The sequence below is a fragment of the Rhipicephalus microplus genome, chromosome 1 (assembly GCF_043290135.1).
Source record: "Rhipicephalus microplus isolate Deutch F79 chromosome 1, USDA_Rmic, whole genome shotgun sequence".
Lineage (NCBI taxonomy): Eukaryota > Metazoa > Arthropoda > Arachnida > Ixodida > Ixodidae > Rhipicephalus > Rhipicephalus microplus.
The window spans coordinates 45,186,998-45,213,291 of NC_134700.1; the positions used below are offsets into that span (position 1 = coordinate 45,186,998).

At 46.7% G+C, this 26,294-nt stretch overlaps 1 protein-coding gene and 1 long non-coding RNA gene across 3 annotated transcripts in view; one reads left to right on the plus strand and one right to left on the minus strand.

Annotated features, from left to right (window-relative positions):
- Positions 1–763: 763 nt before the first annotated feature.
- On the minus strand, positions 764–11,337 carry LOC142762692 (uncharacterized). The gene is made up of 2 exons (XR_012883833.1): positions 2,797–11,337; positions 764–1,346 (listed from the first exon to the last, which is right to left on the minus strand). It is a non-coding gene; the product is annotated as an uncharacterized LOC142762692 (long non-coding RNA).
- Positions 11,338–14,968: 3,631 nt separating this feature from the next.
- LOC142762790 (COMM domain-containing protein 8-like) overlaps positions 14,969–26,294 on the plus strand; it is an 80,114-nt gene continuing 68,788 nt past the window's right edge. Inside the window, exon 1 of one of the 2 annotated variants that reach the window (XM_075865107.1) lies at positions 14,969–15,143. In XM_075865107.1, coding sequence (XP_075721222.1) covers positions 15,075–15,143 — 69 coding nt within the window. In that variant the 5' untranslated portion in view covers positions 14,969–15,074. The remainder of the gene's footprint in view (positions 15,144–26,294) is intronic. The other variant, XM_075865111.1, reaches the window with a different exon arrangement.

The following is a 26,294-nucleotide window of genomic DNA, read 5'->3' on the forward strand; positions in this document are numbered from 1 at the left end:
GCGCATACTTCTGCTTGCGTCTGTTGTCTACGAAATTTTGCGCAAGAAGTGATGATTATGGAATACCAACTAGCTCGAACCCACACCTTGTTAGCCCCGCAGGGGCGCCTGCGCAAGTAGGCGTTTGGTGTGTTGCGACACCACGGAACCGAGCTAACGGGGGAGTTTTGACTCCCTCCCACGCCTAGCCGTGCGTGGCTTTGCCGTGTCCGGGGAAAAGGGGATCCTAGGGGTTGAGCCGACGCCGGGTGATTGGACCTTTAAGGCCCCCCCGGCAGAGGCAACACACCCCTTTGGCCCCAGCTTCACGTAGACGGCACCCCTGAGCTGACCCACCCAGGGGAAATCGGCAGTCGCCTTTTCCTATTTCTCTCTACTTACATCTTCATCTTTATCTCTCACTTTTTATCTGTCCTGTCATCTCTTCTTTTCGCTTACTTCCGTATTTTTTGGCGGCGAGGGTTAACCCTGTGTAGTTACCTAACCTTGGGTAGTTATATTTGGTTATAGCAGCGATGCATGGCTGGCGTCTCCAAGTGTTCACTATTCAACCTTGTAGCGTCCCCCTTGTTGGGCTCGGTGGTGGGTGGCCACCATCGCCGCCAAATTTAAAATGCTTCTCATGAAAAACCCCTTTCCCGCACTCCCTGATCGCCGCCTGAAAAAGTGGCGCACCGATGACAGCTTCTTTACTGCACAGCCTAAACAGACCTTCCCCAAGTACCATGTAATCCACAGCCAAAATGAAAAGAAAACAGTTCGATCTATTTCACCATTTATTGTCTCGAAAACGCTGACAGATGCAATTGGCCCTGGCTATAAAGTAACTAAGATGGGGAATGACGATCTCCTTCTAGAAGTTCGCGACAAGACTCAGTACGACAAGCTCACAAAACTCGTTTCATTTGATAACATACCAACATCAGTGGGCCCACATAGGTCAATGAACACAGTGCGTGGTGTCATATCTGATGATGACCTCCTCGAGCTGTCTGAAAGTGAATTGCTCGAAGGCTGGCAAGAGCAAAATGTGGTGAAAGTACAAAGAATAATAATCAGGCGAGATAATAAACAGATCCCAACAAAGCACATCATAGTTACCTTCGGTACAAGCAACCTTCCTGACTCCATTGAAACTGGTTAGTGCAAGCTTCGTGTCAGACCTTATATACTGAATCCTCGCCGATGTTTCAAGTGTCAGCGCTTTGGACACGGATCCCAAACGTGCAGAGGGCACGCTAGGTGCGCGAAGTGCGCATCTTGTGAACATGTATCCGAAAAGTGCACTTCAGAAGCCTGTTGCGCTAACTGTGAAGGAGATCATGCTGCCTACTCCCGATCATGCCCTGCATCGAAAAAAGAGAAACAAATATTAGAACTTAAGGTCAAGTTCAACCTGTCATTTCAAGAGGCACGTCAACGTTTTTCTACACACAATAATTCTGCGCCTTCCTTCGCCGACGTGGCACATCGAGGCGCCGTGCCACGTCTTTCGACACCCGCGAGATTCACACCAAGTGTGACTGCGATTGTGCCAGAAGCTCCTCCGGCTGGAGCAGCCTGTACTGCTCCGCCTCCTGTTCAAAAGGGCCAGCAGACTTCAGAGTCTGCTGGACCACAGACCACTGCAAGTGTAGTCAGGTCTGAAACTGCCATAAAGGGGCCTGCCCAGCAGGCACCATCCACCACCTCAAAAGAGGTGATGGACACAAGCCACACTCCTCCGGCGCCCCAGACGCCAAAAGAAAGGCGCAGCTCTTTGGAGCGAAGCAAGAAAGAGAAACCCCGTATTACAGGGCCCCCAACAGGCCCTGTAACTTAAGGCAACGTTTCTGTACACACAGCACTTAACTACATTAAAAATGGAGACACAAATTTTACAGTGAAATGTCAGAGGACTCCTGAGAAACCTTGACGATGTTCAAGAACTTTTACAAAAATATACACTAAAAGTGCTGTGTATACAAGAGACACACCTGAAATCGAAACACATAAGCTTTCTATGTCATTACGCCATGTTTCGAAAGGATCGGAACGATGCAGTCGCGTCATCCGGTGGTGTTGCCATTGTTGTGGATCGAGGAACTGCCTGTACACATTTACCACTTCAGACGTCTCTTGAGGCAGTAGCCGTCTGAGCCGTTATCTTGAATAAGCTGGTCACAATTTTCTCTATTTATATACCTCCTCAGCACCAACTTAGTAAACAAGAATTCCAGGCATTAATTGATGAACTTCCAGAACCGTACCTTCTCCTTGGAGATTTTAACGCACACAGCAGTCTGTGGGGTGACTCGCGCTGCGATGCACGAGGTCGTCGGATTGAACAGTTTCTTTTTTCCTCTGGCGCGCGTCTCCTCAATAGGAAAGAGGCAACATATTATAGCCTCGCTAACCATACCTACTCGTCAATCGACCTAAGCATTGTATCTCCATCGCTTCTTTCACTACTTCACTGGAAAGTCATTAGTAATCCTTTTGGAAGTGACCACTAGCCTGTAGTTCTGAGCTCAGCAGTACCAAATGAAAGTCCTCCACAGCTTCCGAAATGGCTGATAGAAAAAGCCGATTGGGACCAGTTTTACAAGGCTGCTAGCCTAAGTTGGACTAACATATGCGGTTCTAGCTTAGATGCAGCTGTAGAATACTTTACTGCTTTTGTTATTGAAGCTGCAGCTAAGTCCATTCCGCAAACATCTGGACTGGGCAGAAAACGACAAGTCCCCTGGCGGAACAGCGAATGCCGAAACGCTCGCAAACATCAAAACAAAGCATAGAGACTGCTTCGAGACTCACCGACCGCTGAAGATCTTGTCAATTTCAAAAACATCAAGTCCCAAGGCAGGAGAATGCGTCGACAGGCCAGGAGGGAGAGCTGGCAGAGGTTTATATCAGGAATCAATACATATATACATGAAGCAAGAGTCTGGAAAATGGTCAGTAGGGTAGTAGGACGAGAACATCTTCCTCTAGTAAGCACACAAGGCAATGGTTTGGAAGACCAAGCGAACTCCCTTGGTGCACATTTTGAACAGGTCTCCAACTCGTCCCATTACAGTCCAGCGTTTCAACGATACAAAACAAGAATAGAAAAACAGAAAATAGAATTCATATCCACAAACAATGAGGCATACAATGAACCTTTCGTAATAGCCGAGTTACAAGCATCATTAAACTGCTGTAACAAAACCGCCCCAGGCTCTGACCGTATATTATACGAAATGCTCAAACGTCTGCCTCCTGGAACCCAAAAAGCCCTCCTTTCCTTGTATAATGTCGTTTGGTTTTCCGGTGAGATCCCTTCCACCTGGAAAGAAGCTACTATTATTCCAATTCTTAAGCAGGGCAAGGACCCATCTTTGGCATCAAGCTACAGGCCCATAGCATTGACAAGTTGCCTTTGCAAGGTTTTTGAAAAAATGCTGAACAGATAATTGATGCATTTTCTTGAAACAAATAGACTGCTTGACCCTTACCAGTGCGGGTTCCGAGAGAATAAGTCTACTACTGACCACCTTGTCCGTATCGAGTCACAAATTCGTGATGCTTTCATTCATAAACAATTCTTTTTGTCAGTGTTCCTCGATATGGAGAAGGCCTATGACACTACGTGGTGCTTTGGCATACTCCGAGACCTGTCACACCTAGGTGTGCAGGGCAGAATGTTGAAAATAATCGAAAGTTACCTGTCTAATCGGACATTCTGTGTTCGAGTGGGCACTGTGTTGTCCCGTACATTTGTTCAAGAAACAGGAGTGCCGCAAAGAGGGGTATTGAGTTGTACAGTTTTTATAGTGAAAATGAACTCTTTACGCCTCGTTATCCCACGAAATATGTTTTACTGTACATACGTTGACGACGTGCAGGTCGGCTTTAAGTCCTGTAACCTCTCAGTGTGTGAATGTCAGGTTCAACTAGGTTTGAACAAGGTATCTCAATGGGCAGATGAAAATGGTTTTAAACTGAACGCGCAAAAGAGTACCTGCATCCTGTTCTGCCGAAAGAGGGGCGTTCATCCCAATCCCGAGATTGACCTGCAAGGTCAACGTCTCTCTGTGAAGACAGAGCATAAATTTCTGGGCCTAATATTAGACACTAAACGAACCTTTATCCCATACATCAAGGATTTAAAGGACAGGTGTTTAAAAACCATGAATATTTTGAAAGTTTTATCACGAACTACGTGGGGCAGTGACAGGAAATGTCTGATGAATCTATATAAAAGCCTCGTACTCACGCGCCTAGATTACGGTGCTATAATCTATCAGTCTGCGACACCATCAGCCTTAAAGATTCTCGACCCTGTTCACCATCTAGGCATACGTCTCTCTACGGGTGCTTTTCGAACTAGCCCCGTAGAGAGTCTGTACGTAGAATCAAATGAATGGTCGCTCCATCTGCAGAGATGTTACCTGTCTTTTACATACTATTTCAAGGTTAACGCTGATGAGGAACATCCCGCTCACTACACAGTAAATGATCTGTCCAACTGTACCTTGTTCAATAACCGTCCTTCGCTGAGACAGCCATACTCACTTCATGTCAGGAGGCTCGCTGAGGAAACAGCTGTGCCACTTTTAGAACAATGTTTGATGGCTCCAGCAGTATATCTGCCACCATGGAAGTGGCAAGTCATAGACTGCGATCTATCTTTCATGGAAGTCACTAAACACGCACCTAATTGATTGATTGATATGTGGGGTTTAACATCCCAGAACCACTAAACACCCACCTACTGTACATATCCGCACACACTTCCTCGCACTCCAACACAAGTACACCTGCCCAGAATTTTTCAAAGAATGCTTCGAAGTCCCACACTGGTGTGTCCTATGCAGCTGTTGGCCCATCTTTCTCCAACTCCAGTATTTTGCACTCCGAAACAAGCATCTTCACAGCACAGGCTCACGCGGTATTTGTGGTTGTCAAGCATATTAAGAAACTGCAACTACAACGTGCGGTAATATACACAGATTCGCTGAGTGTAGTGGTGGCTCTGAAAACTCTGCGAAAACATAAAAATCCTGTCCTTGTGTCCTTGTACTCTCTGTTATGCACGATATACGCTCTTAAATGGCATGTTGTAGTCTGCTGAGTGCCGGGGCACCGCGAAATCGCTGGAAACGTGTCGGCGGATCAGCTGGCCGCATCTGCCGAAGACAACACTGGCGCCAATACATCTGTGGCTGTTCCTGCGCTTGATCTGAAACCATTTCTAAGACGGAAGCTCAGGACGTGCTGGCAGCGCTTATGGTATTGGCAGACAGGAAACAATCTGCATGTTGTTAAACAGAGACTTGGATTTTGGCCCACAGTATACAGATCACGCTACACACAAGTCACACTTACAAGAGTACAGATAGGACGTACACACTCGACACATTCATACCTTCTGTCTGGTGGCGATGCACCATTGTGTGAGAGATGTGGAGAACCGCTCACGGTTCTCCACTTCCTTGTCCAATGCAGTGATTTAGATTCTCTTAGAAAAAAGCACTTTTTATATCTCTTCCGACAACAGATACCCTTGCACCCATCAATGTTCGTCGGTAGAGAACCCGTTTTTCCTCATAAATCACTGCTGGCATTTTTAACAGATGTACATACTATTAAAGTCATATATTCAGGTGCTTCGTAGCAAGATCTCAGAAGAGAGGTCGCTGCCGTGGTGGCTGCAACTACGTCACTGTCCCGCTATCACGACGTCACGCCATTTAGTATTCTTGCACATAGTTCACGTCCATGTCATGATTTTAATGCTTCTATGTTTTACCCGCGTTAGCGCAAGGCATTTTAGGGCCCTTTTACAGCCACGCATCATAACATTCATTGTTCATATCTCTAGTCTATCAAAATGGCACTCTTTGGCCATCGATTGGCCCTTGCGCCATTGAAAACCACTCATCATCATCATCACACCTTGTTAGTGCTGTCGTCCAGTCGAGCGTGTTTTTTTTTTAATTCAGGAATATTATTAAGCAGTGACATACCTTCAAGTGGTATTGGATAAATTTTAATGCATTAACTCATAAAGCTTAAACATCTCTATGTAATGCATACGAGTGTTTGTGTTCGGTCATGCATATTTTATATCTTTTATATTGTTTCCCATGCTAAGCAGTCGAGAAGCTTCAAGCGAATGTGTCTGCATGTTGCTTCTACTTTTGCGACTGGTCGCGCACAAGCAAGGACACCGACAGGCAAACACAATTCTGAATTTTATTTTTCATTCAAACATTTTTTCAGCCCAGCTGCTTCTTTCAATTAAACCAAAATATCTTCATAACTAGACACAAACTTATCGAAAGAATAAGATCATGGTTTCCCACGTAGAAATCCAGAAAATATCAATTACTAACCTCACCTGCTGGTCAGCTGCTCAATTACATCGCCTCAGCTTCAGGTGTTTCGCTTGTATCTTAGAGCTGCGCTCCTTGTTCAGTGACTTAGCATAGAATCGAAAACGAAGAAGTACATAAAATTTCACTATACTCAGTGTCAGCTCTTTGTGATGTGTGTCACTCCCTGGCTTTGGCAGGTCAACACTTTGGTGGAACATGGCAAAGTCTTGCATGCTTTGTGCGTTCATTTTCTTTGAACTGAAGAAAACGGTAAATGACTCTTCTAAAGCGCTTACAAGACTGGAAAGCCCAGAAGATGGGTATAACAGACTGCCATAATCACAATGTCTAATGAAGTCATTATTGTTATTTGAATGACCCTGCTCTTTGCTCATTGTCAAGAGCCCATTACATGTACTACAAGCAGTTTTTCTGGCAACTTTCCTAGCCACATAGCCTACAACATAATGTATTAGGCGGCTTGAGCTGTGGTGACACACCTGCTATGATCTTTAGGTGGAAGAAAATCCGAAACAGCTTCAACGTCATCGAGCTTCCCATCATCGACAAGGCAGTCAAGTGCATTTATGGGGTTTTGCTTATCCTGGCTTAAGCTGGCATTGCAATGACCAACTAGTGAAATGACCACTTCAGGGCTGCAGTCTCCTGTCTTTGGTGGCTGTGCTACACCATAAAAGGCCAGTGCATTCACAGTGACCAAGAGTTTGGTAGGTGTTGGGTGATCGTTGCAGCCGTTGCATTGTTGCACAATCCCAAACAAGTTTTCCAACTTGTCCCGACTCAGCCTACAGGTTAGAAGATAACGGCAACTGCACTGTGAGCTAAGGTACTCAGCGATGTCCAGAGTTGAGCCAATGGTAACCCGTAGGCCCTCGGCAGTGATGTTGCTCAAAAATCCATATTTTGAGCTATGAGAGAGCGACTCCCACTCGTTAAAAAACACTAGAAACTCCCTTAAAAAGTCGGCTTCAGGAGATTCTGGTCTGAACGCTGTTGCTGGCACACGCGACGTCATTATTCTGATTAATTTTGAAAATCTCATAATGAAAGCTTCTGTCACATTTCCCGGGCCATAGAGTCTTTCAATTTGTTTTCGGTAGAACAACAGTCCTTTAAGTACCTCATCACTAACAAGAAGGAGTGCTGGCCCCACTCACTGTTTCTCAGAACCGTTGGGAAAAAGATGCAGCCTGCTAAGATGCGGCATAACTTTCAAGGTTACACTTTCATTATCTGATTTCCATGCTTCCTTGATGTAATCTGCATGGACTCGTCCATCTGGCATATGTTAAACCCAGTGTCTAGAAAAGCATTTCTAACATTCTTAAGCAAGTGCGGGAAGTCAGAAAAAAAAGTGCAGTGCACGGGTGTCATCCACAGGATGAATGCACTTGGACTTGGTGCTTGAGGCAGATCCTGTATTTCAAAATAAATTTGGAAACAGTATGATTCACGGAGTTTATGCTTAAAACGAGGGAACATTGTAACTGTACAGTAGGGTATGAAAACCAGAAGCAGATAAATATTTAGTACTTTTCATGACAAGCAAGCATCCTACTCGAAATTCAGCGAATCTTACTTTGTACGCCGAAAATCCTCTACATATTAAGGTTCCAACTTGCACCATCACAAGTCACTCGGTCAACATGCAGCCCCGCATTTTCGCAGATAAGAAATATTTAGTACTTTTCATGACAAGCAAGCATCCTACTCGAAATTCAGCTAATCTTACCTTGTACGCCGAAAATCCTCTACATACTAAGGTTCCAACTTGCACCATCACAAGTCACTCGGTCAACATGCAGCCCCACATTTTCACAGAGTAACGTGCACTCGAGGATGATCTTTGCAAGAATGTTGGCTTTAACGTTGCTCTTGGCCGCAAATATGCCAAGAATTTGCAGCCATTTACCTGAATATGAGAAGCCTGATTGCTATACTATTATACATCTCGCAACATAATCCAGAAGAAGCATTAACACTATGGCTCAATACGGCAAATTTTAAGAAAGCTTTTATGCTCAAAGTTTTACTGTACTCCATACCTGTGAAAGGCTGAAATACTACGACTAGCCTGCGATCTGCAAGTTCTTTTCCGGAGCCTTCAGTCTCAAACTGACCCAGATCAGCAAATCCTTCTATGGAGCCTGAAAGAGGCAAAGACGCAAGCCGAGATGAATGAACACGCAGAAACTAACAGCACATACGGTGAAACACATGGACCGTCCAATTAAAAATAATGAAACAGTTTAACTGTTCACAGTTACCAGAAGGCTTGACATCAATGTGTTTGAACAGCTTCATTTCGTCGAATACTATGATGCCATGCCGACTGTGCTCGTCCATGTCCTTCGTTTTTTCTTGGAGACCTTTGAATACACGTGGGTTAAAACCAAAGCCGCTCTGAAAGTGCTGTATTGCCCTCTTTAGACAAATGCGGCCTGGTAAAGCCAGAATGCCGCGCTTTCTCGTGTGTTCATACAGCTTAGGGCTTCGCATGCGCATCAGCACGCACTCAAGAAGCCATTCATTTTCATACCTTATTCTTTTTCTTAACTTTCTTTGTGTTGCTTCACAACACGCCTTGACAGCTGCTCGCTGCTCCTCAGGAAGACCTTTAATTCTTTCAGCTACCGCTTTTTCAGATAACTGCTCATTTTTTTGTTTTCATATGCCTCGAGCTAATTCTTGCGTTGCTAAGCTTGCCTTTCGTTCTCCGTAGATTACGCCGTATATTACGAGGACTTTGTTTGGCAGATACCTTCTGACGCCGTCTTCTGGAAAGCTGGTTGAGTATCAGCTTCTTCTGATACAGTGAACACAAGCACCGAGGACATCTGCTACGACAAGCGTGCAGTTCTTCGAAAAGAACTCCCTATTAAACGAAGGGCATTTGCCAGCTAAAGGCTCCATTCCCACGCCAGGGCACAAAGTCAACTTGCTTACATTGTTTATCATTAACTCTGCCTCCTCTCGTGTTGCGAGTTCCTCTTGGCGCCACTTTTTTCCTCTGATGAGAACTTCGGCGGTCGCAGCACTTTCACCAGCTTGCTTCTTAATCGAATGAGTCCCTTTAAGGCTACCTTGCTATGCTCGAATGCGTCGGCTTCTAACTCAGCATAAAGAAATGAGTCCCCAACACACGGCAGGAAAATTTCCGACCCCGCACTTGGAATGGTGAGCTTTGAAAATGACAGACCTTGGCATTCATGTTCAGGAGCTTTATCAATTGCACCACCTCGGTCAACATCATTCGACAATCTTTGACATTCCTGTTCAGAAATATTATCGACTGAACTTTATCGGTTGACATCGTTAGACGCAACTTCTGCCATCGTGTTGTTCTCACGTCTTATTCGCTTCGGTTTGGGAAGAATCTGATCGCTCAGGTTGCGATCCTTTCGTTTTTTCGGCAGCGCCTTTGAAAAATACTTGGGAGCATCCGGGAAAATAGTCGGAATGGCATCCTTTGATAAGAGTGGTCGATCTCGGGGGATCTCAATGATCTTACCGTTGATTGTGGTCTAAAAAGTTCGCTGTATGAACCTTGTCTCGAAGAGCCGCTCACAAGCAACGCTGCTCTCGTCGAGGACTCGATCACCTATCTTGATGTGCCATGACCATTCTTCCCGGCGATCAGCTTCAAGCGCTAGCCGCTGTTACAATTTGGCACAAAACAGAAGCCGTCTCGCTTGTCCCGCCTTCTCCCTGTCATTCTTTTTTTTCATTCCCGTAGACAAGCGCACACACCACCGCCACTTCTTCACTCAACTACAGCACAATGTGGCGAGAAATACCGGCGACGACGCACAAGTCACGCGTAAACATCACAGACTGGCAATACAACACGTGCTAAACCAGAGGAGGCACTGGCTCACGGAGGAAGGAAAGGTGCACTGGCTAGAGGGCACTGGCTAGAGGGCATGCCCAGCCAACGCAGGGCGTAAAAAATGTGGCGGAAATGACATCATGGCGGCCATATTCACTAGGCACAATGGTGGTGGTGGTAGTGGTTAGAAGATGAGAAAAGGCACCTAATTTCTGCAACCCGGTCGGGAGCACGGCGCAGTGCCTAGGCACAATGGCGGCGTTGTTATAGTTACGTGTTGCGCAGTGGAGCTGGTCTAGCAGTGAGCGGCCGCGGCTGGCGGCGGAATGTGTGCCTCCCCAGGTCTCGTGCTGAGCCGTGGCGGACAATATCTGTGCTCTGCGCCGCGTTATTGGTTACGCAGTGTTCTCCTGGCTGTTACATTACTCTTAGCAACGTTTACAAATCCCTTTGTCCATCACGGGGTTTCAACAGTGCGTAGAACAAGTGCATATCCATGTGTCGTGCGGCGGATGACGCGGATGAAGCAGTTAGTGTTCAGCGAAATTGCGTTGGGCACCATGACGAAGCTGAATGACGACCAACGCCTTGCAGGTCAGTGACGGTTGAGCAGTGCTCCTGCTTGTGATAACGGACGACGCTGTTGAGCCCAGCAAGACGCCGTGAGGACCATGTGCACATACGTAGTTTCGTGTTGTGTATGTACAGTAACAACTTGCATGTGCGTATTAAAACACCTTTTCTGTTCCGCTTGGTACACTCTCCACCAGCATTGCATGTATTCTCAACGTAACAGCAACCACGTTCAACTGTCACTAGCACCGTGCTCAAAGTCACCACGGTCGCAGAATGCTGACGCCGGTGAGTTTCACGGAGAACACGGGACACAGTGGCAGGACGCTGCGTCGGCAGCGTGGCGGAATGCAACCGTAGAGGGCGCACGACCGATCGTGTTGTCTGTACAGTTGCTGAATTAATGACGTGAAAGCACTCGCCGTTGTCAGTGCATCTAGCGCGCATTCTCTCGTAGTTGCTTCGTTGTCGGCGAGCTGTTACTCCCTGTTATTACTCGGACGAAGCGATTTCGTGAAGGTGTCCCGCTAGCTCAGAGCATAGCCTCCTCTATAACTTCGTGCCTGAGCGATCGGTCCCTCAGCGCCGTCCCCCGATTCTCTCGTTTTGCGCCTCGGCACTCCGCCAGGAGCGCTGGCATCCCATAATAGCTTTTTTGTAGTAGAGCTTAGACTTTTTTTTTTTTTTCTCGTAGTGCAGGGCTCGAGTTTAGTAATTATCGAGTATAGGGACGATTGGTGTCAGAAAGGCATGGTTAAAAAGACTGTAAAGTGTTCAGGATTTGGAGTGGGTTTGAAAGTGGACCCAAGTGTAGAAGTGGATGGAGAAGAGGCTGACGCGAAGTGTAGGCAATGTGAGGTCGAGGAAAAAATGGAGAAAATGATGGTTGCCCAGAGTGAACTGCTGATGAGAATCGCCAAGCTCGAGACTGAGTTGGCGACAGAGCAAGAGAAAACGAGGGCAATGGGAGAAAGACTGAAGTCCGCCGAGGAAGCGTTAGCGAAGCTGAACAAAGAAGCGACCTACCGAGAGAACAGTAGGAAACCGGCAACCAGAACGGTGGAGAAGGAAAAGCAAGCAAGTTTGGAAAAAACAGGTTTAGCCGGTTCAACTGTCGCAAGGCCCAGCTTCAGCGAGGTAGTGGTGGGGCAGGGAGGGAACAAAGCAGCCGGCGTCACAGGTGCAAGTAGCCCCCAGGTGCAGAACGCTCCAGCTGAAAAGTCGCAGCATGTGATAATCGCCGGGGACTCGAATTTAAATCGATGCACAGAAGCCATCAAAGAGAGGGTAAGAGGTGACAAGAGGGTTGCAGTAGGGGCGTTCCCAGGACGCAAGCTGGAAGCAGTCATGAGGCAAGCGAGCGCAAAGCTCAAAACGACAGCTGATAGACGAAACCTAGTGATAATTTCAGGCGGTTTAAACGATGTCCTAAATGGAGATGCAGCAGGACTAGCAGCCACACTGGCGAAAGGCGTCAATGAGATGCGCGCCACTTCTCCTAAGGTACAGGTAGTGATATGCACGATACCGGAGGTACCGGTGCGTGATAGCAACCTGCAAAGAGCGGTGGTCAACGCAAACCGAGAGATATGGCGGATGAGTCGAGAGAAAGGCTTTGAGGTGGTGGAAATAAACAGAGAGGCGCATAGGTGGGGGGGTTTTCAACGAGACAGAATTCACTTCGATGGGCGGCTAGGTCATGAGGTGGGTTGGCGACTTGCAGGACGCGCAGTAGCTTTTTTGGGGGGCAAGCGAGCCCTTCAGGGTGCAGGATAGCTAGTAACGAGGAAAACAACCAGGGAGACTCTTCGACAGGTGGTATGGACAGATACGATTCCAAAGTGGCACCAATATCTAAGATAGGTAGAGTCCGGGGCATAAATAGACGTAGCCACGAGCGCCGAGCCAATTCAGACATAGGGTATATTAACATGCAGGGTGGTAGGAACAGGCTGAAGTGGGAAGAGATAGAAGAACAGCTAAGGGAAGAGAGGCCGATGGTATACGGTTTTGTAGAAACACATCTCAGGGACATGGAACAACCTCCGAACAATCTGGACTACGCGTGGGAATATTGTAATAGAACAGAAGGCAGCAGAAAGGGGGGTGGTATTGGGGCATTCATTCATAAAAGTACAGACTGGGAAAGGGTCAAGCAGCAGTGCAAGGAACATTTATGGCTAAAAGTGAAAGTGGCAGGTCAAATGACACTCCTTGGTTTCGTGTACTAGTAGACGGGAGCAAAGGCCAGAGAGGAAAACCAGACAATGGTAGAGTGTATATCAAAGGACATTCAGGAGTTAGGAAGAGAGTGCGAGATAATTATACTAGGAGACATGAATGCGCACATAGAAGATATAGATGGGTATACCATCTATATCTTCTATGTGCGCATTCATGGACAGGGAGGGCATACCAGATGGGTATGCCCTCCCTGTCCCTAAACCCAAGTGCTTTGAAAAACAGTGCGCCATCATCCTGAACTATAGGGTGAAGCTTTTTACAGAACATTATCAAGTGTTCAGCAGTTTCTTCTTCCTCTCCACAAGCACTGCATACTGTGTTTACCCCTTCGTATTTGGCCCGTTTTGCCTTGGTTCGCAATACTCCCGTCCTGGCCTCAAACAATAGAAAACTACCCCGATTATTATCATAGATGCTTTCCTTGGCAATTTCCTGCTTTAAAGTTCGATAGATCTCTAGTGCGGGCTTCTTAATCATGCCAATTTTCCACATGTCAGTCTCCGTTTCCTTCACTTTCTTCTTAACCAATAGTTCTTTTTGGTTTGCCCACCTGCTGTTTTCCAAGTACTTACCAGTCAATTTCCTGGTTCGCTTCCTCCATTTTGTATCGACATTCTTCAAGTACAAGTGGCTGAAAACCTTCCTAGCCCAATGCTCCTCCCCCATTTCTCTCAGTCGCTTCTCAAATTTTATCTCGCTGCTAGCTTCCCTGCCCTCAAATGATGTCCATCCCATATCACCTTGTACTCCCTGATTTGGTGTATTTCCGTGAACTCCTAAAGCAAGCCGACCTATTCCACGTTGCTTAATTTCTAATCTTGCTTGAACTTCTGATCCCATGCACAAGACCGCATTGACGAACGTCAGCCATGACCCCTTTTCATACTCCTCTCCCAACATCATACCTATTGTAATTCCACAGTGCCATATTTTTTATCACTGCTGCATTCCTGTTACCTTTAGTCGTCACGTATATCATCTGCGTACATGAATGCTGGTAGTGTCTGTACTATTACTTTTCATTGCTTTACGAAAAACAGGTTCAAGACAAGTCCACTTCCCTCTAATTTGGTCTCTAATCCTTGTATGTACATTATGAATAACAAGGGTGACAGTGGACACCCCTGCCTAATTCCCCGTTTCACCTCTGTGGGCTTGGATACCTGTCTCCCATTTTATAACTAAATTGGTCCTTTTATAGATATGCTCTGAAAGATCAGTGATTTCATCTTCCTCAAGTCCTCTTGAACCACGCTATCGTACGCTTTCTTTATATCCAAAAATGCTAGCCACAGCAGCCTGTGTTCCTTTTCTGCTATTTCGATACACTGTGTCAATGAAAACAGATTGTCTTCCAACCTGTTTGTTTTGGGAACCCAATCTGCACTTCCCCCAGTACCCCCTCCTCCTCTATTCATGCCTACAGTCTTTCCCTCCAGCATCTCCAGCAAGTAGACCACTGACGCCGTGACCACTGATGTCACCGTTTTAGGACGGTAGTTGTTTACGTCAGCTCTGCCCCCCTACGTCGTCGCTACCGCTTCACTCTAAAAAAAGAGCGAGTAAAAAATGTGTCTTTTTGTCACACAACAATAATCGTTACCTATATTGCGTTCCATTCTTGCGCTATCGCCCCGCGCCCGGTACATTCCGGTCACGATCAACATGCCCATTATCAGGGTTACATTGCGTTCCCGATAGGAAAGTGGCCAGCGCCGAGTTTTCAAGAAAGAATGCGCACGCAAGCCTGATGATTATTGTTGTGGGAGAAAAAGACACCCTTTTTACTCGATATTTTTTAGAGTGTTCTGGTTATAACGTCTTATTATAATTTTATTTATTGTTTTTCTTGTTATTAGTTGTCCCCTCGTCACGTAGATGGCGACGGCGGCAACAAGCCGGTGACTACTGAATTCATGGGCTTTTATGGAAGTTACGTTACCAGTTTGAATGAGTATGACGCCGCCGCTATGTTTATTTTCGTTCTACAGTCCATGCTACAGTAGTGTGTGTTCTGTGGTAGTGTGTCGTGCACTTTTGTTGAACCTGAATGCTGTGGACCTAATATGGAAGTTGCTCGGAATGCGGATTCGTTAAGCTTGCTCTCAAAATTGTCAGTTGAGAGAGCTGAAAAGGTGAGCTCGCCTTTGTGTCGCTTGAAATTCGTGGCTGCCTACAATCGTCGGATTGCAGACCAAATGGTAGTGGGCGTGCTCTACTTGTAGCAGCCCAAAAGTCGCGGGTTCGATCCCGGCTGCAGCGGTCGCACATTAGTGAAGGGGCAATGTCTGAGGCCCGTGCACCGCGTGGTGTTAATGCATGGTTAAGAGCACTAGGTGGTTGAAATTTCCGTTGCCCTCCGCTGCGGCAGGCCCCATAATCATATAGCGGTTTCGGCTCGCAAAACCACGGATATTACCGGTAGAAGCGTTTCGATGAGTTAGTGAGATTGCGAAAAGCCTATTTAGACGACCACATCGCTTGAAAAAACGTGAAAATCTGTTATAAGTCACGCCGTTCGCAAGAACACATGGGTCGGCATCACGCTATCGCAATGCTGCTTCGGCTATAATCTTGGAAACAATAAATGACCCTTTTGGGGTGCCGCAAAATTGCGTCAGTACTTCTTTAAGGTCAGTGCAACGTGCATCATCATCATCATCAGCCTGACTACGTCCACTGCAGGACAAAGGCCTCTCCCATGTTCCGCCAGTTGACCCGGTCCTGTGCTTGCTGCTGCCAATTTATACCCGCAAACTTCTTAATCTCATCTGCCCACCTAACCTTCTGTCTCCCCCTAACTCGCTTGCCTTCTCTGGGAATCCAGTTAGTTACCCTTAATGACCAGCGGTTATCCTGTCTATGCGCTACATGCCCATTTTCTCTTCTTGATTTCAACTATGATATCCTTAACCCCCGTTTATTCCCTAATCCACTCTGCTCTCTTCTTGTCTCTTAAGGTAACACCTACCATTTTTCTTTCCATTGCTCGCGGCGTCGTCCTCAATTTAAGCTGAACCCTCTTTGTAAGTCTCCAGGTTTCTGCTCCGTAGCTAAGTACCGGCAAGATACAGCTGTTATATACCTTCCTCTTGAGGGATAGTGGCAATCTACCTGTCATAATTTGAGTGCGCTTGCCGAATGTGCTCCACCCCATTCTTATTCTTCTAGTTACTTCAATCTCGTGGTTAGGCTCTGCGGTTATTACCTGCCCTAAGTAGACATAGACCTTCACAACTTAAAGTGCACTATTACCTATCTCGAAGCGCTGCTCCTTTCCGAGGTTGTTGTACATTACTTTGGTTTTCTGCAGATTAATTTTAAGACCCACCTTTCTGCTCTCCTTGTCTAACTCCGTAATCATGAGTTGCAATTTGTCCCCTGAGTTACTCAGCAATGCAATGTCATCGGCGAAGCGCAGGTTACTAAGGTATTTTCCATTAACTCTTATCCCTAACAGTTCCCATTCTAGGCTTCTGAAAACCTCCTGTAAGCACGCGGTAAATAGCATTGGGGAGATTGTGTCCCCCTGTCTTACACCCTTCTTGATTGGTATTCTGTTGCTTTCTTTATGAAGCACTATGGTAGCAGTTGATCCCCTGTAGATTTCTTCCAGAATGTTTATATATACTTCATCTACGCCCCGATTCCCCAGTGTCTGCATGACGGCTGATATTTCTACTGAATCAAACGCCTTCTCGTAATCTATGAAGGCTATGTATAGTGGTTGGTTATACTCTGAGCATTTCTCGATTACCTGATTGATAGTATGAATGTGGTCAATTGCTGAATAGCCTGTTCGAAATCCTGCTTGTTCTTTTGGTTGATTGAATTCTAATGTTTTCTTTACTCTGTTAGCAATTACCTTTGTAAATAGCTTGTATATTACAGAGAGCAAGCTGATCGGCCTGTAATTCGTCAAGTCCTTGTCATCTCCTTTCTTATGTATTAAGATGATGTTAGCGTTCCTCCAAGACTCTGGTACCCTTCCCGTCAGGAGACACCTCGTAAACAGGGTGGCTAGTTTTTCTAACACAATCTGTCCTCCATCTTTCAGCAGATCTGATGTTACCTGATCCTCACCAGCAGCTTTGCCTCTTTGCATGCTCTCCAAAGCTTTTCTGACTTCTTCTATCATTACTGGTGGGGTGTCATCTGGGTTACTGCTAGTTCTTATAGTATTAAGGTCGTGGTTGTCTCGGCTACTGTACAGATCTCTGTAAAACTCCTCCGCTATTTTAACTATCCTATCCATATTGGTAGTTATTTTGCCTTCTTTGTCCCTTAGTGCATATATCCGACTTTTGGCTATCCCAAGTTTCCTCTTCACTGCTTTGACGCTTCCTCCGTTTTTCAGAGCGTGTTCAATTCTCTCCATGTTATACCTTCTTACATCGCATACTTTACGTCTATTAATCAACTTCGAAAGCTCTGCCAGTTCTATTTTGTCTGTTGTACTTGAGACTTTCATGATTTGACGCTTCTTAATGAGATTCTTCGTTTCCTGGGAAAGCTTGCCAGTGTCCTGTCTAACTACCCTGCCTCCAACTTCCACTGCACTCTCCATAATGATACTCGTCAGATTATCATTCATTGTATCTACGCTAAGGTTGGTTTCCTCACTAAGAGCCGAGTACCTGTTCTGCAGCGACACTCTGAATTCCTGTACTTTCCCTCTCAGTGCTAGCTCATTGATTGGCTTCTTGCGTATCAGTTTCTGTCGCTCCTTTTTCAAGTCTAGGCGAATTCGAGACCGTACCATTCTATGGTCACTGCATCGTACCTTGCCAACCACTTCCACATCCTGCACGATTCCTTGGTGTGCAGTCATTATAAAGTCTATTTTGTTCTTATTTTCGCCATTAGGGCTCCTCCATGTCCACTTGCGGTTTCTCGTTTTCGGTAGAAGGTATTCAAAATCCGCAAATTATTGCGTTCTGCGAATTCTACTAGTAGCTCTCCTCTGGCGTTTCTAGTGCCGATGCCATAATCTCCTACTGCCTGGTCTCCAGCCTGCTTCTTCCCTACCTTTGCATTAAAGTCGCCCATCACTATAGTATACTGTGTTTTTACCTTACTCATTGCCAATTCCACGTCTTCATAGAAGCTTTCAACTGAAGCGTCATCATGGCTGGATGTAGGTGCGTAAGCCTGTACTACTTTCATCTTGTATCTTTTATTCAGTTTAATTACAACACCTACCATCCTTTTATTAATGCTATATTATTCCTCTATGTTGCCAGCTATGTTTCTGTGAATTAGGAACCCCACTCCCAGTTCTCTTCTGTCTGCCAAGCCCCGATAGCAAAGGACGTGCCCATTCTGTAGCACAGTATAGGCCTCATCTGTCCTCCTAACCTCACTGAGCCTTATTATATCCCATTTAACACCCTCTAGCTCCTCGAATAGTACAGCTAGACTTCCCTCACTAGAGAAGGTTCTAGCGGTAAATGTTGCCAAGTTCAGGTTCCAATGGCGGCCTGTCCGGATCCAGAGATTCTTAGCACCCTCTGCTGCGTTGCAGATCTGACCGCTGTGGTCAGTTGCTTCGCAGCTGCTGGGGACTGAAGGCCGTGATTTATTTGACGTATGCATGTGGGAGGTAGTGGCCAGATACTGCACCAGGGTGGCCAATCCTTCTCTGGTGAGGGAGTGCGTTCCCGGCGGTGGTTACCGGTGAGGCCGCACCCCAGGCCTCTTAATGCAGTTCCATCAACACGCGGATTTTTTTTTATATCCGGTTGGGAACTGCACGGCACCGGGATTTGAACCACGGACCTTTTGCATGCGAGGCGGATGCTCTAACCACTACGCCATCGCAGTGCAGGTTTGTGTGTCATTAAAAGTCGTAGTGACAGCAGTGTTGGTTAAAGTGTATTGGCCTCCATTTCAGGAATCACTGGGCTTGGTTGCTAGGGCACACCGGTTTCGAATGCGCAGGGCATAAGGTTATTGTCATTAGATTCCATGTGGAGTGATCACGCCCATGTCAAGTGCTCAATACGACCGCGCAATGTATTAACGAGGAAAGGTTCATGGGGGCGCAATCTGTGGCTTCTACTTGAACATGAGCCGAGAAGCCCAACAACGTGCACTTCAAGACTGCTCAATACATGTAACGAAGCCTTGTAATGCTCACAACAGGTTCAGCGTAAATAAAGGAAGTTAGTTACAGTATTAATAACAAAATTGTGCATGAGAAAAAGAAACGAGCCCTTAAGCCTACAAGGTTTAGAGTGATAATATTAACAAAAATCACTCATCCCACCGGTGCTTTGCCAGCTCCATCGTTACTGCGTCCAAAGGGAGTTGTTGCAGACACGCATCTTGACAAAGCGCAGTAAAAAGTAGAATGCATGTTGCTGACTGAGTTTGCGAATCTCCCTAACAAGATCAGTTCTACTCATACCGGTGAAGTATTATGCGCTTACCTGCTTTGTTGGTTGGATAGATGATGCAGCGGGAACTCTATGAAAGGGAATGGCCACATGCCCATGCTTGACTCTCTCTCATCTTTTACTGTATAGTGGGCTCGCTTTTAGCGCAGCATTTAGAACTACACCAGTCGCTATACAACCTATTTGGAACATGAGCGACCAGTGAAACTTGGTGTTTTCCTCCCAAGCTTTCTTCTTATGAATGGATAGAGCCGTACTCTGGTCGGGTGCTCATTCGTGTATGGGCACACATTGTCAATCGTCAGCTCATCAAAATTTGTGAAGGTCTCTCTGGGCAGCATCTCAACCTGCTTTAGCCTTGGTTAAAATATTGGAGTATGTGATGCTGCTATAGAAAGCGGAGTATTGCTGCATTTGCATATCTACTGTTAAAATTGGTAATGGTGATCAAAGATCAATTGATTTCAGCAAAATATACCTAAATAGTATCTCAAACCTATCTCTCAGTATGAAAGAAAAAAATGTGTGTGTCAAAGTTGCAACACATGCAAAACGCATCACTGGCTGAATATGCATGATGGTTGTGACATTATGTAGAGCATACACACAAAGCTAATACTGTCTTACATGCTTTATTTCACTGCTGTTGTAAAGCATTTGCCATGAGATAACCGCTCAAGGGGTCCTGAACGACTTTTTCAAGTTTTCATTGAATAGCTTCAGTGCAAGAATTTATTGCCTCACGAATCGATTGCTGTAAGAATTTTTTGAATCTGTAAAACAGAAGTAGAGCTGCAGGGCTTGACTTGAATGCTTTTTTTCATCCTGAAGAGCATGTGGCAAGCTACAAGGGGGAAAGGACAAAGCGTCAAAATGGTATGCTCCACGGACTTGTGAACACGAAATGCATATACACTCTTCTGGCATCATTTGGCTGCTCAATAGTGTTGCTGCTGTGTAACTTTAGCATAATATAGAGAGCAGTGCCAAGGCATGATGGCACCCCATGTTGAGAACCACATCAGGAAACACTGCTCTTGATTTGTATCGGCTATCAGCCAGTAGCAGCAACCTTCTTTATGGCAAAATAGTGCCAGAACTCAGAACAGGATGATTACAGGCCTCTGTGCGAAGAGAGGGTGCTTGGAAAAAATGGTAACTGTATTCTTTATTTATGGGTAACAATGAATAAATACTGTTTCGATTGCGTAGCCATCAGTACCGTAACATCACCGTCACACAGTGTAAGATAGCCGACCTACCCAAACTACAGCGTCATCTGCCAGAGCGGAGTCAGCTCCTGGGTTTTGGGCCATACGCCGACGCACCCGTGCGAGTGCGAGATCAGCCATCATCAGAGCAAGACAGTGGAGGAGACGACGACAAAGAAGCCTGCACCCTGGAATCTTTCAGATTGCCACGTTCCTTCCTCAAGTTTTGTTATCGCCCCTGTACTGTACGTCATTCCCAGCGCAAACCGCGCCTGCAGTATTCGAGAAGCTTAGGAATTGTAGTAGATCATTCCGTTAGGATCACGCCCACTTTGCAAGCATTACAGATTATTCTGGAACCTACATAACCGCTAGCCATAACGCTAGAAAGTTCGATGGAATGCGTATAAAAGCTGTCGCGCTTCGCCGCTTGTCAGTTGATCGACCGCCGACGTTCTGCTTTCCACTATCAGTGCCAGTGTCTTGCTGTAATCTGACTTTTCTTTTACATGGCCACAAGGTCAGCCCAAATAAACAGTTTGTTATTCGACCTGCAGTCTGCTACCTTCGTCCACGTCACGACCCCGTGACATCTGATCGAGGTGCTGCTTCTTTCATGTACTGGTTGCCCCGATCAAGCCGTGAATCCAGCCCATGTCATGAAAAAGACACTGTCGCAAGCCATAAGCAGCTACTTAGCCGCTGGCAACAAGGACTGCCACAGGAGTACAGGCTTTTACCCAGCAAGACTCCAAAGACCAAGACGGTGACATTGACCACGGCGACAAATACAGCGTCTGTGCCACCTGCACCACTCTTGCTCCGGCAACCCAAAGAGCCACCAACTTTTTACGGTTTGCCACTGGAAGACTTGGAAAGCTGGCTTGAAAGGTTCGACAGCATCGCCCTCTTCAACGACTGGACCGACGATCACAAGCTTCAGCATGTCTATTTCTCCTTAGAAGATGCTGCTTGGACCTGATTCGAAAGTCTGGAGTGAAGCGTCACATGTGACATCTTTCGCACCAGGTTCCTCACCACTTTTGCAACTGTGGTCCGCAAGAAGAAGGCTGCAGCTCTCCTCGAAACCTGTATGCAGATGTCAATTGAAAACGTGGTGCTATTCAGGGAAGATATGATTAAATTCTTCCACCAAGCTTACCCTAACATGTCCGAGGAGAAGGTCCGTCTGTTCATGCGAGGAGTCAAACAAGAACTCTTCGCCGGGCTGCTCAGGAACCCACCTAAGACGGTTGCCGAACAGAAGCGTCTACGATAGAGAAGACGCTGGAGATGAGGACACGGCAATATAACTGTAGCATCTTGTCTACAAGATAAGCTGACATCGAATTACTAAGAACCACCTACCTGCGTGAGACAATCCGAGCAATCATGCAAGATGAGCTGCAAAAAGTGCTTCCTTCAGCGTAGCCTCACGTGGACTCCATCGCAGACGTTGTATGCGAGAAGATCCAGCAATGTCAAACTACCATCGCACGTCCAGTGTTACCTCGATGAAAGCAATCTTCACTTACCCACTCTCTCACTGCGGCGTAAAATATCTCGCCTTTGCCTGTTCCATAAGATCTTTCATTTTATTCCGTCTTTTAGCAACACTCTTTTCCAGCCTCCATCGTACGTTTCCTCACGCAACGATCATCAGTTTAAAGTGGGCGTTCCTAGCGCCCGCACGAATTTATATTTTGAATCATTCATCCCGAAAACTGCAAATGAGTGGAACCACCTTCCCGCCCCTATCGCTGCTATCACTGACCTCACTTTGTTTAAAAACGCCCTCTCTAACCATTTCGCGTAAATTCGCCACTTAAGTCACGCTGTGTTTTTTCTTGTTAGTTTTTTTGTGTGCGCGTGTCATTCAAAGACGCAACCATGTTGAACATTGTTGTTACAACCACCCTGCCTCTTCTTCACATCACGCAGTCTTTCTTTTCTTTTATGGTTTTCAGCCCGCCATTGTGCGCATATAATTTTGATTTGCTGTATTTCCTGATTTTCTGTACGATGTATACCCGCTCCTCTCTGTAATGCTTCGGCCTTGAGAGTAAATAAATGAAATGAAATGAAATGAAATTGCTGGGCATTCCTCAACCTCCAGAGCCGCAACTGCAAGTCATGAGCTATGCTGCTGCAGCTCGCCAACACGCCCTTCCTATAAGCCCATGCCAAGACGTCGCCCCATCGCACTTCCGTCGCCAGACGCTACGGGCACCACCACCACCATCGACGTCTTGCCGTTAGCCTGAAAGAGAGCACTGCATGCCGAGAAAAACCGATGTTTGGCATGCACCTGACAACCGCCCACTCTGCTACCACTGTGAGGAGACCGGGCACGCCTACCGCCATTGCCATTGCCGACAGATGGGTGTACGGGGCTTCGACATCAACGCGCTGTGTCCACAACAGGGGGACAGACTGCATGAAATCACCAACTACCTCGGGGAAGTGCAGTCGACGCCCCGTCGATCTTATCCCTTGCCGTCGCCAGGACGTTACGCCTCACCGCACCTCGGGCAGTACACCGGCCCTTCTCAAAGCCGATCACCGAGCCCTTACTCAGAAAACTTAGGGCAGCAACTGATGGAGGTGCGGTTGCTGTACGGCGAACTACCGAATATCCCCTGTTGCCACAAAGATATCGAAAGCACCCACCACAAGACGGAAAGGGTCATGACGACAAACCTTCGTAGCTTAAAGATGACATCAGGACGCAACGTCGAAGCAGCGGAGCATAGACGTAGCTGTGATCCGACGCCACGACCCAACCGCAACGCATGACGGCAAACTAGCGACCTGGACGTAATATTTGACAACCATCTCGTCACTGCTTTCCACGATACTAGAGCCGACTAATCCGTCGTCAGTAAGCCTTTTGCGACAAAGTTGAAGAAAGTGAAGACTGCATGGTAAGGCCCCAAAATTTGGGCCGTTGGAGGTCACTTAATAATGCTAAGTGGAGTCTGCACAGATAGAGTCACTATCATTAACTAGATTTATCCTGCGAGCTTTGTAATCCTATAACATTGCTCTAGAAGTGAGAAAGTTGGGATGGAATTTCTAAGTCAACACAGTGCTGTCATCGACCTGAGGTCTGAGTCAATCACACTAACCTCAGAAAATGCGTTGCCGACCCCTATAACGCCAAGGAACTACGTGCTAGAAAAGCATATTATCGTGGTGCCTTTCTCCAGCGTCATTTACATTAATATCGAAAAAGCTGAAAACCTCAGTCGTCGAGGGCGATCAAACCTTCTTCTAAACAGTTAGATTGGTGTTGCAAGAGGCATAGGTGAGTTGCGTGATGGCAAAGCAAAGGTGGTGCTGACAAACTTCAGTTACGATTACAAACACCTCAACCGGGCTGCGACGGTCGCCTACATCAATGAATTCGTAAAGGTTGGCAATTAATTTGCCCTCTTTGATGCTGCTTCTGTGAGCCGTTGTCCCCAACCAAATTTTGACGTCAACCCGAGTCTTTCGAAGTTGTGAGCAAGACCAGCTCAAGTCCCTGCTTCTGCAATTCAAGGACTGCTTCCTTTCATCATTGAGAATTCGACAATGTCGCGAAACATCGCATCATAAATGAAGAAAGTGCCCGACCAGTTCGGCGAATTCTGTACCGAGTATAGATGCTCAAACGTGACGCTGTGAAATAAGTCGACGAAATGCTATGCGACGACATCATTCAGCCTTCCAAGAGTCCGTGGGCATCACACGTGGTATTAGTGAAGAAACATGGGACCCCATGTTTTGCGCCGATTATCACCACCTGAACAAAATCGCCAAGAAGGACGTGTACCCTCTCCCAAGTATAGACGACACCCTGGACCGACTCCACAGCGCGAAGTACTTTTCTTCGATGGACCTCGAAACTGGCTATTGGCAAATTGAGGTTCATGAGAGAGATCGAGAGAAGACGGTCTTTATCACACGAGACAGCCTTTTCGAGTTTAACGTCATGCCACTTGGTCTTTGCTCGGCGCCTGGGACGTTCCAGCGCGTTATAGACACCGTGCATGCTCAATTGAAATGACAGGCTTGCCTTGTGTACTTAGATGACGTCCTGTTTTCCTCGAGCTTTGACAAGCATCTCCGGCGCCTTGAAGCGATACTTCAAGCTATCAACGGCTTTGGACTAACCCTGAAGCCAGAAAAGGGCCGCTTTGCTTACGAGGAGCTGTTGTTCCTGGGACACTTGAGGAGGAAGTCTGGAGTCTGTCCCGATACATGAAAAACAGACGCCATCGCTGGTTTTTGGCAGCCCACTGACAGTAAGGCTGTACGCCAATTCCTCGGATTGTGCGCCTATTACAGGCGTTTCGCCAAGGGATTTTCACAGATTGCTGAGCAGCTAACTGACCTCACGAAAACCGTTGTCGCATTCAAGTGGGACACGGCACAAGAGAAGGCATTTCAGAAGCTGAAACGACGCCTGCAGACACTGCCACTACTGTAGTTGTGCATTTTGACAAATACGCGGAAACAGAAGTACACATCAATGCAAGCAGCATAGGACTCGACGCGGTCCTTGTGCAGAAGACCGACGGCTTGGAAAGGGTTGTCAGTTATGTTAGCCGGTCGCTATCTAAGGCCGGAGCCAACCGTTTTGCAACAGAAAAGGAATGCCTTGCAATTATCTGGGCAGTGTCAAAGTTTCGCCCCTACCTCTACGCAAGCTTTTCAAAGTTGTGAACGACCACTACGCCTTGTGTTGACTAGCTAACTTGAAAGACCTTTCGAGTTGCGTCGCACGGCAGAGCCTTAGACTTCAAGAATTTATTGTGACCATCGTTTACAAGTCTGGAAGAAAACACTCTGATGCCGACTGCTGGTCTCATGTTCCCGTCGAGCCACCGCGGCCCGACGGCCTGGATGAGGACAGCTGCTTAGGAACGATAATTGAGGACGACTTCGCCAAGCAACAGCGAGTTGACCCAGAGCTTAGAAGCCCTGTGGAATACCTCGAGGGTATCAGCACGATGGTTCCGAATGTTTTAAAGGGGGGCTGGAGTCGTTCTTCTTGGGAAACAGAGTTCTCTCAAAGAAGAACTTCTTGCCCCTTTGAGCTGACCGCCCTCTCAGTGTTCCTTCAGTGCGAGACCAGAAGTACTTGAGGCCCTACATGACGACCCGACGGCTGGACACGTCGGTGTTTCCTGATGGTCGCAAGAGTACAGGAAAAGTACTACTAACCACGACTTGCCGCCGATGTAACTCGTTACGTCAGAATCTGCCGCGACTGTCAGCGACGAAATACACCGCCGACTAGGCCAGCCGGATTTGTCCAAACTATTGAGACACCTAGCTGGCTGTTCCTGCAAATTGGCATGGACTTACCGGGGTTGTTCCCTATGTCGAATTCCGGAAACAAATGGATCGTCGTTGTTACTGACTATCTCACGCTCTACGCCGAGACAAAGGCCAAAACCCAATGGCAGTGCCTCCGAGGTAGCAAGGTTGTTCGTCAAGAACCTTATCCTGCGTCACGGAGTTTTGCAGGTTCTCATTACTGATAGAGGTACGGCTTTTATGGCGGACCTAAGTCGGGCAATCCTGAGGTGGACACTCCACTGAATGGACAAGAATGGACACTCCACCGAGTGTCATAAGCCACAGACGATTGAAGGCAATAATGAACACCATATAAAAATAAAAAAGA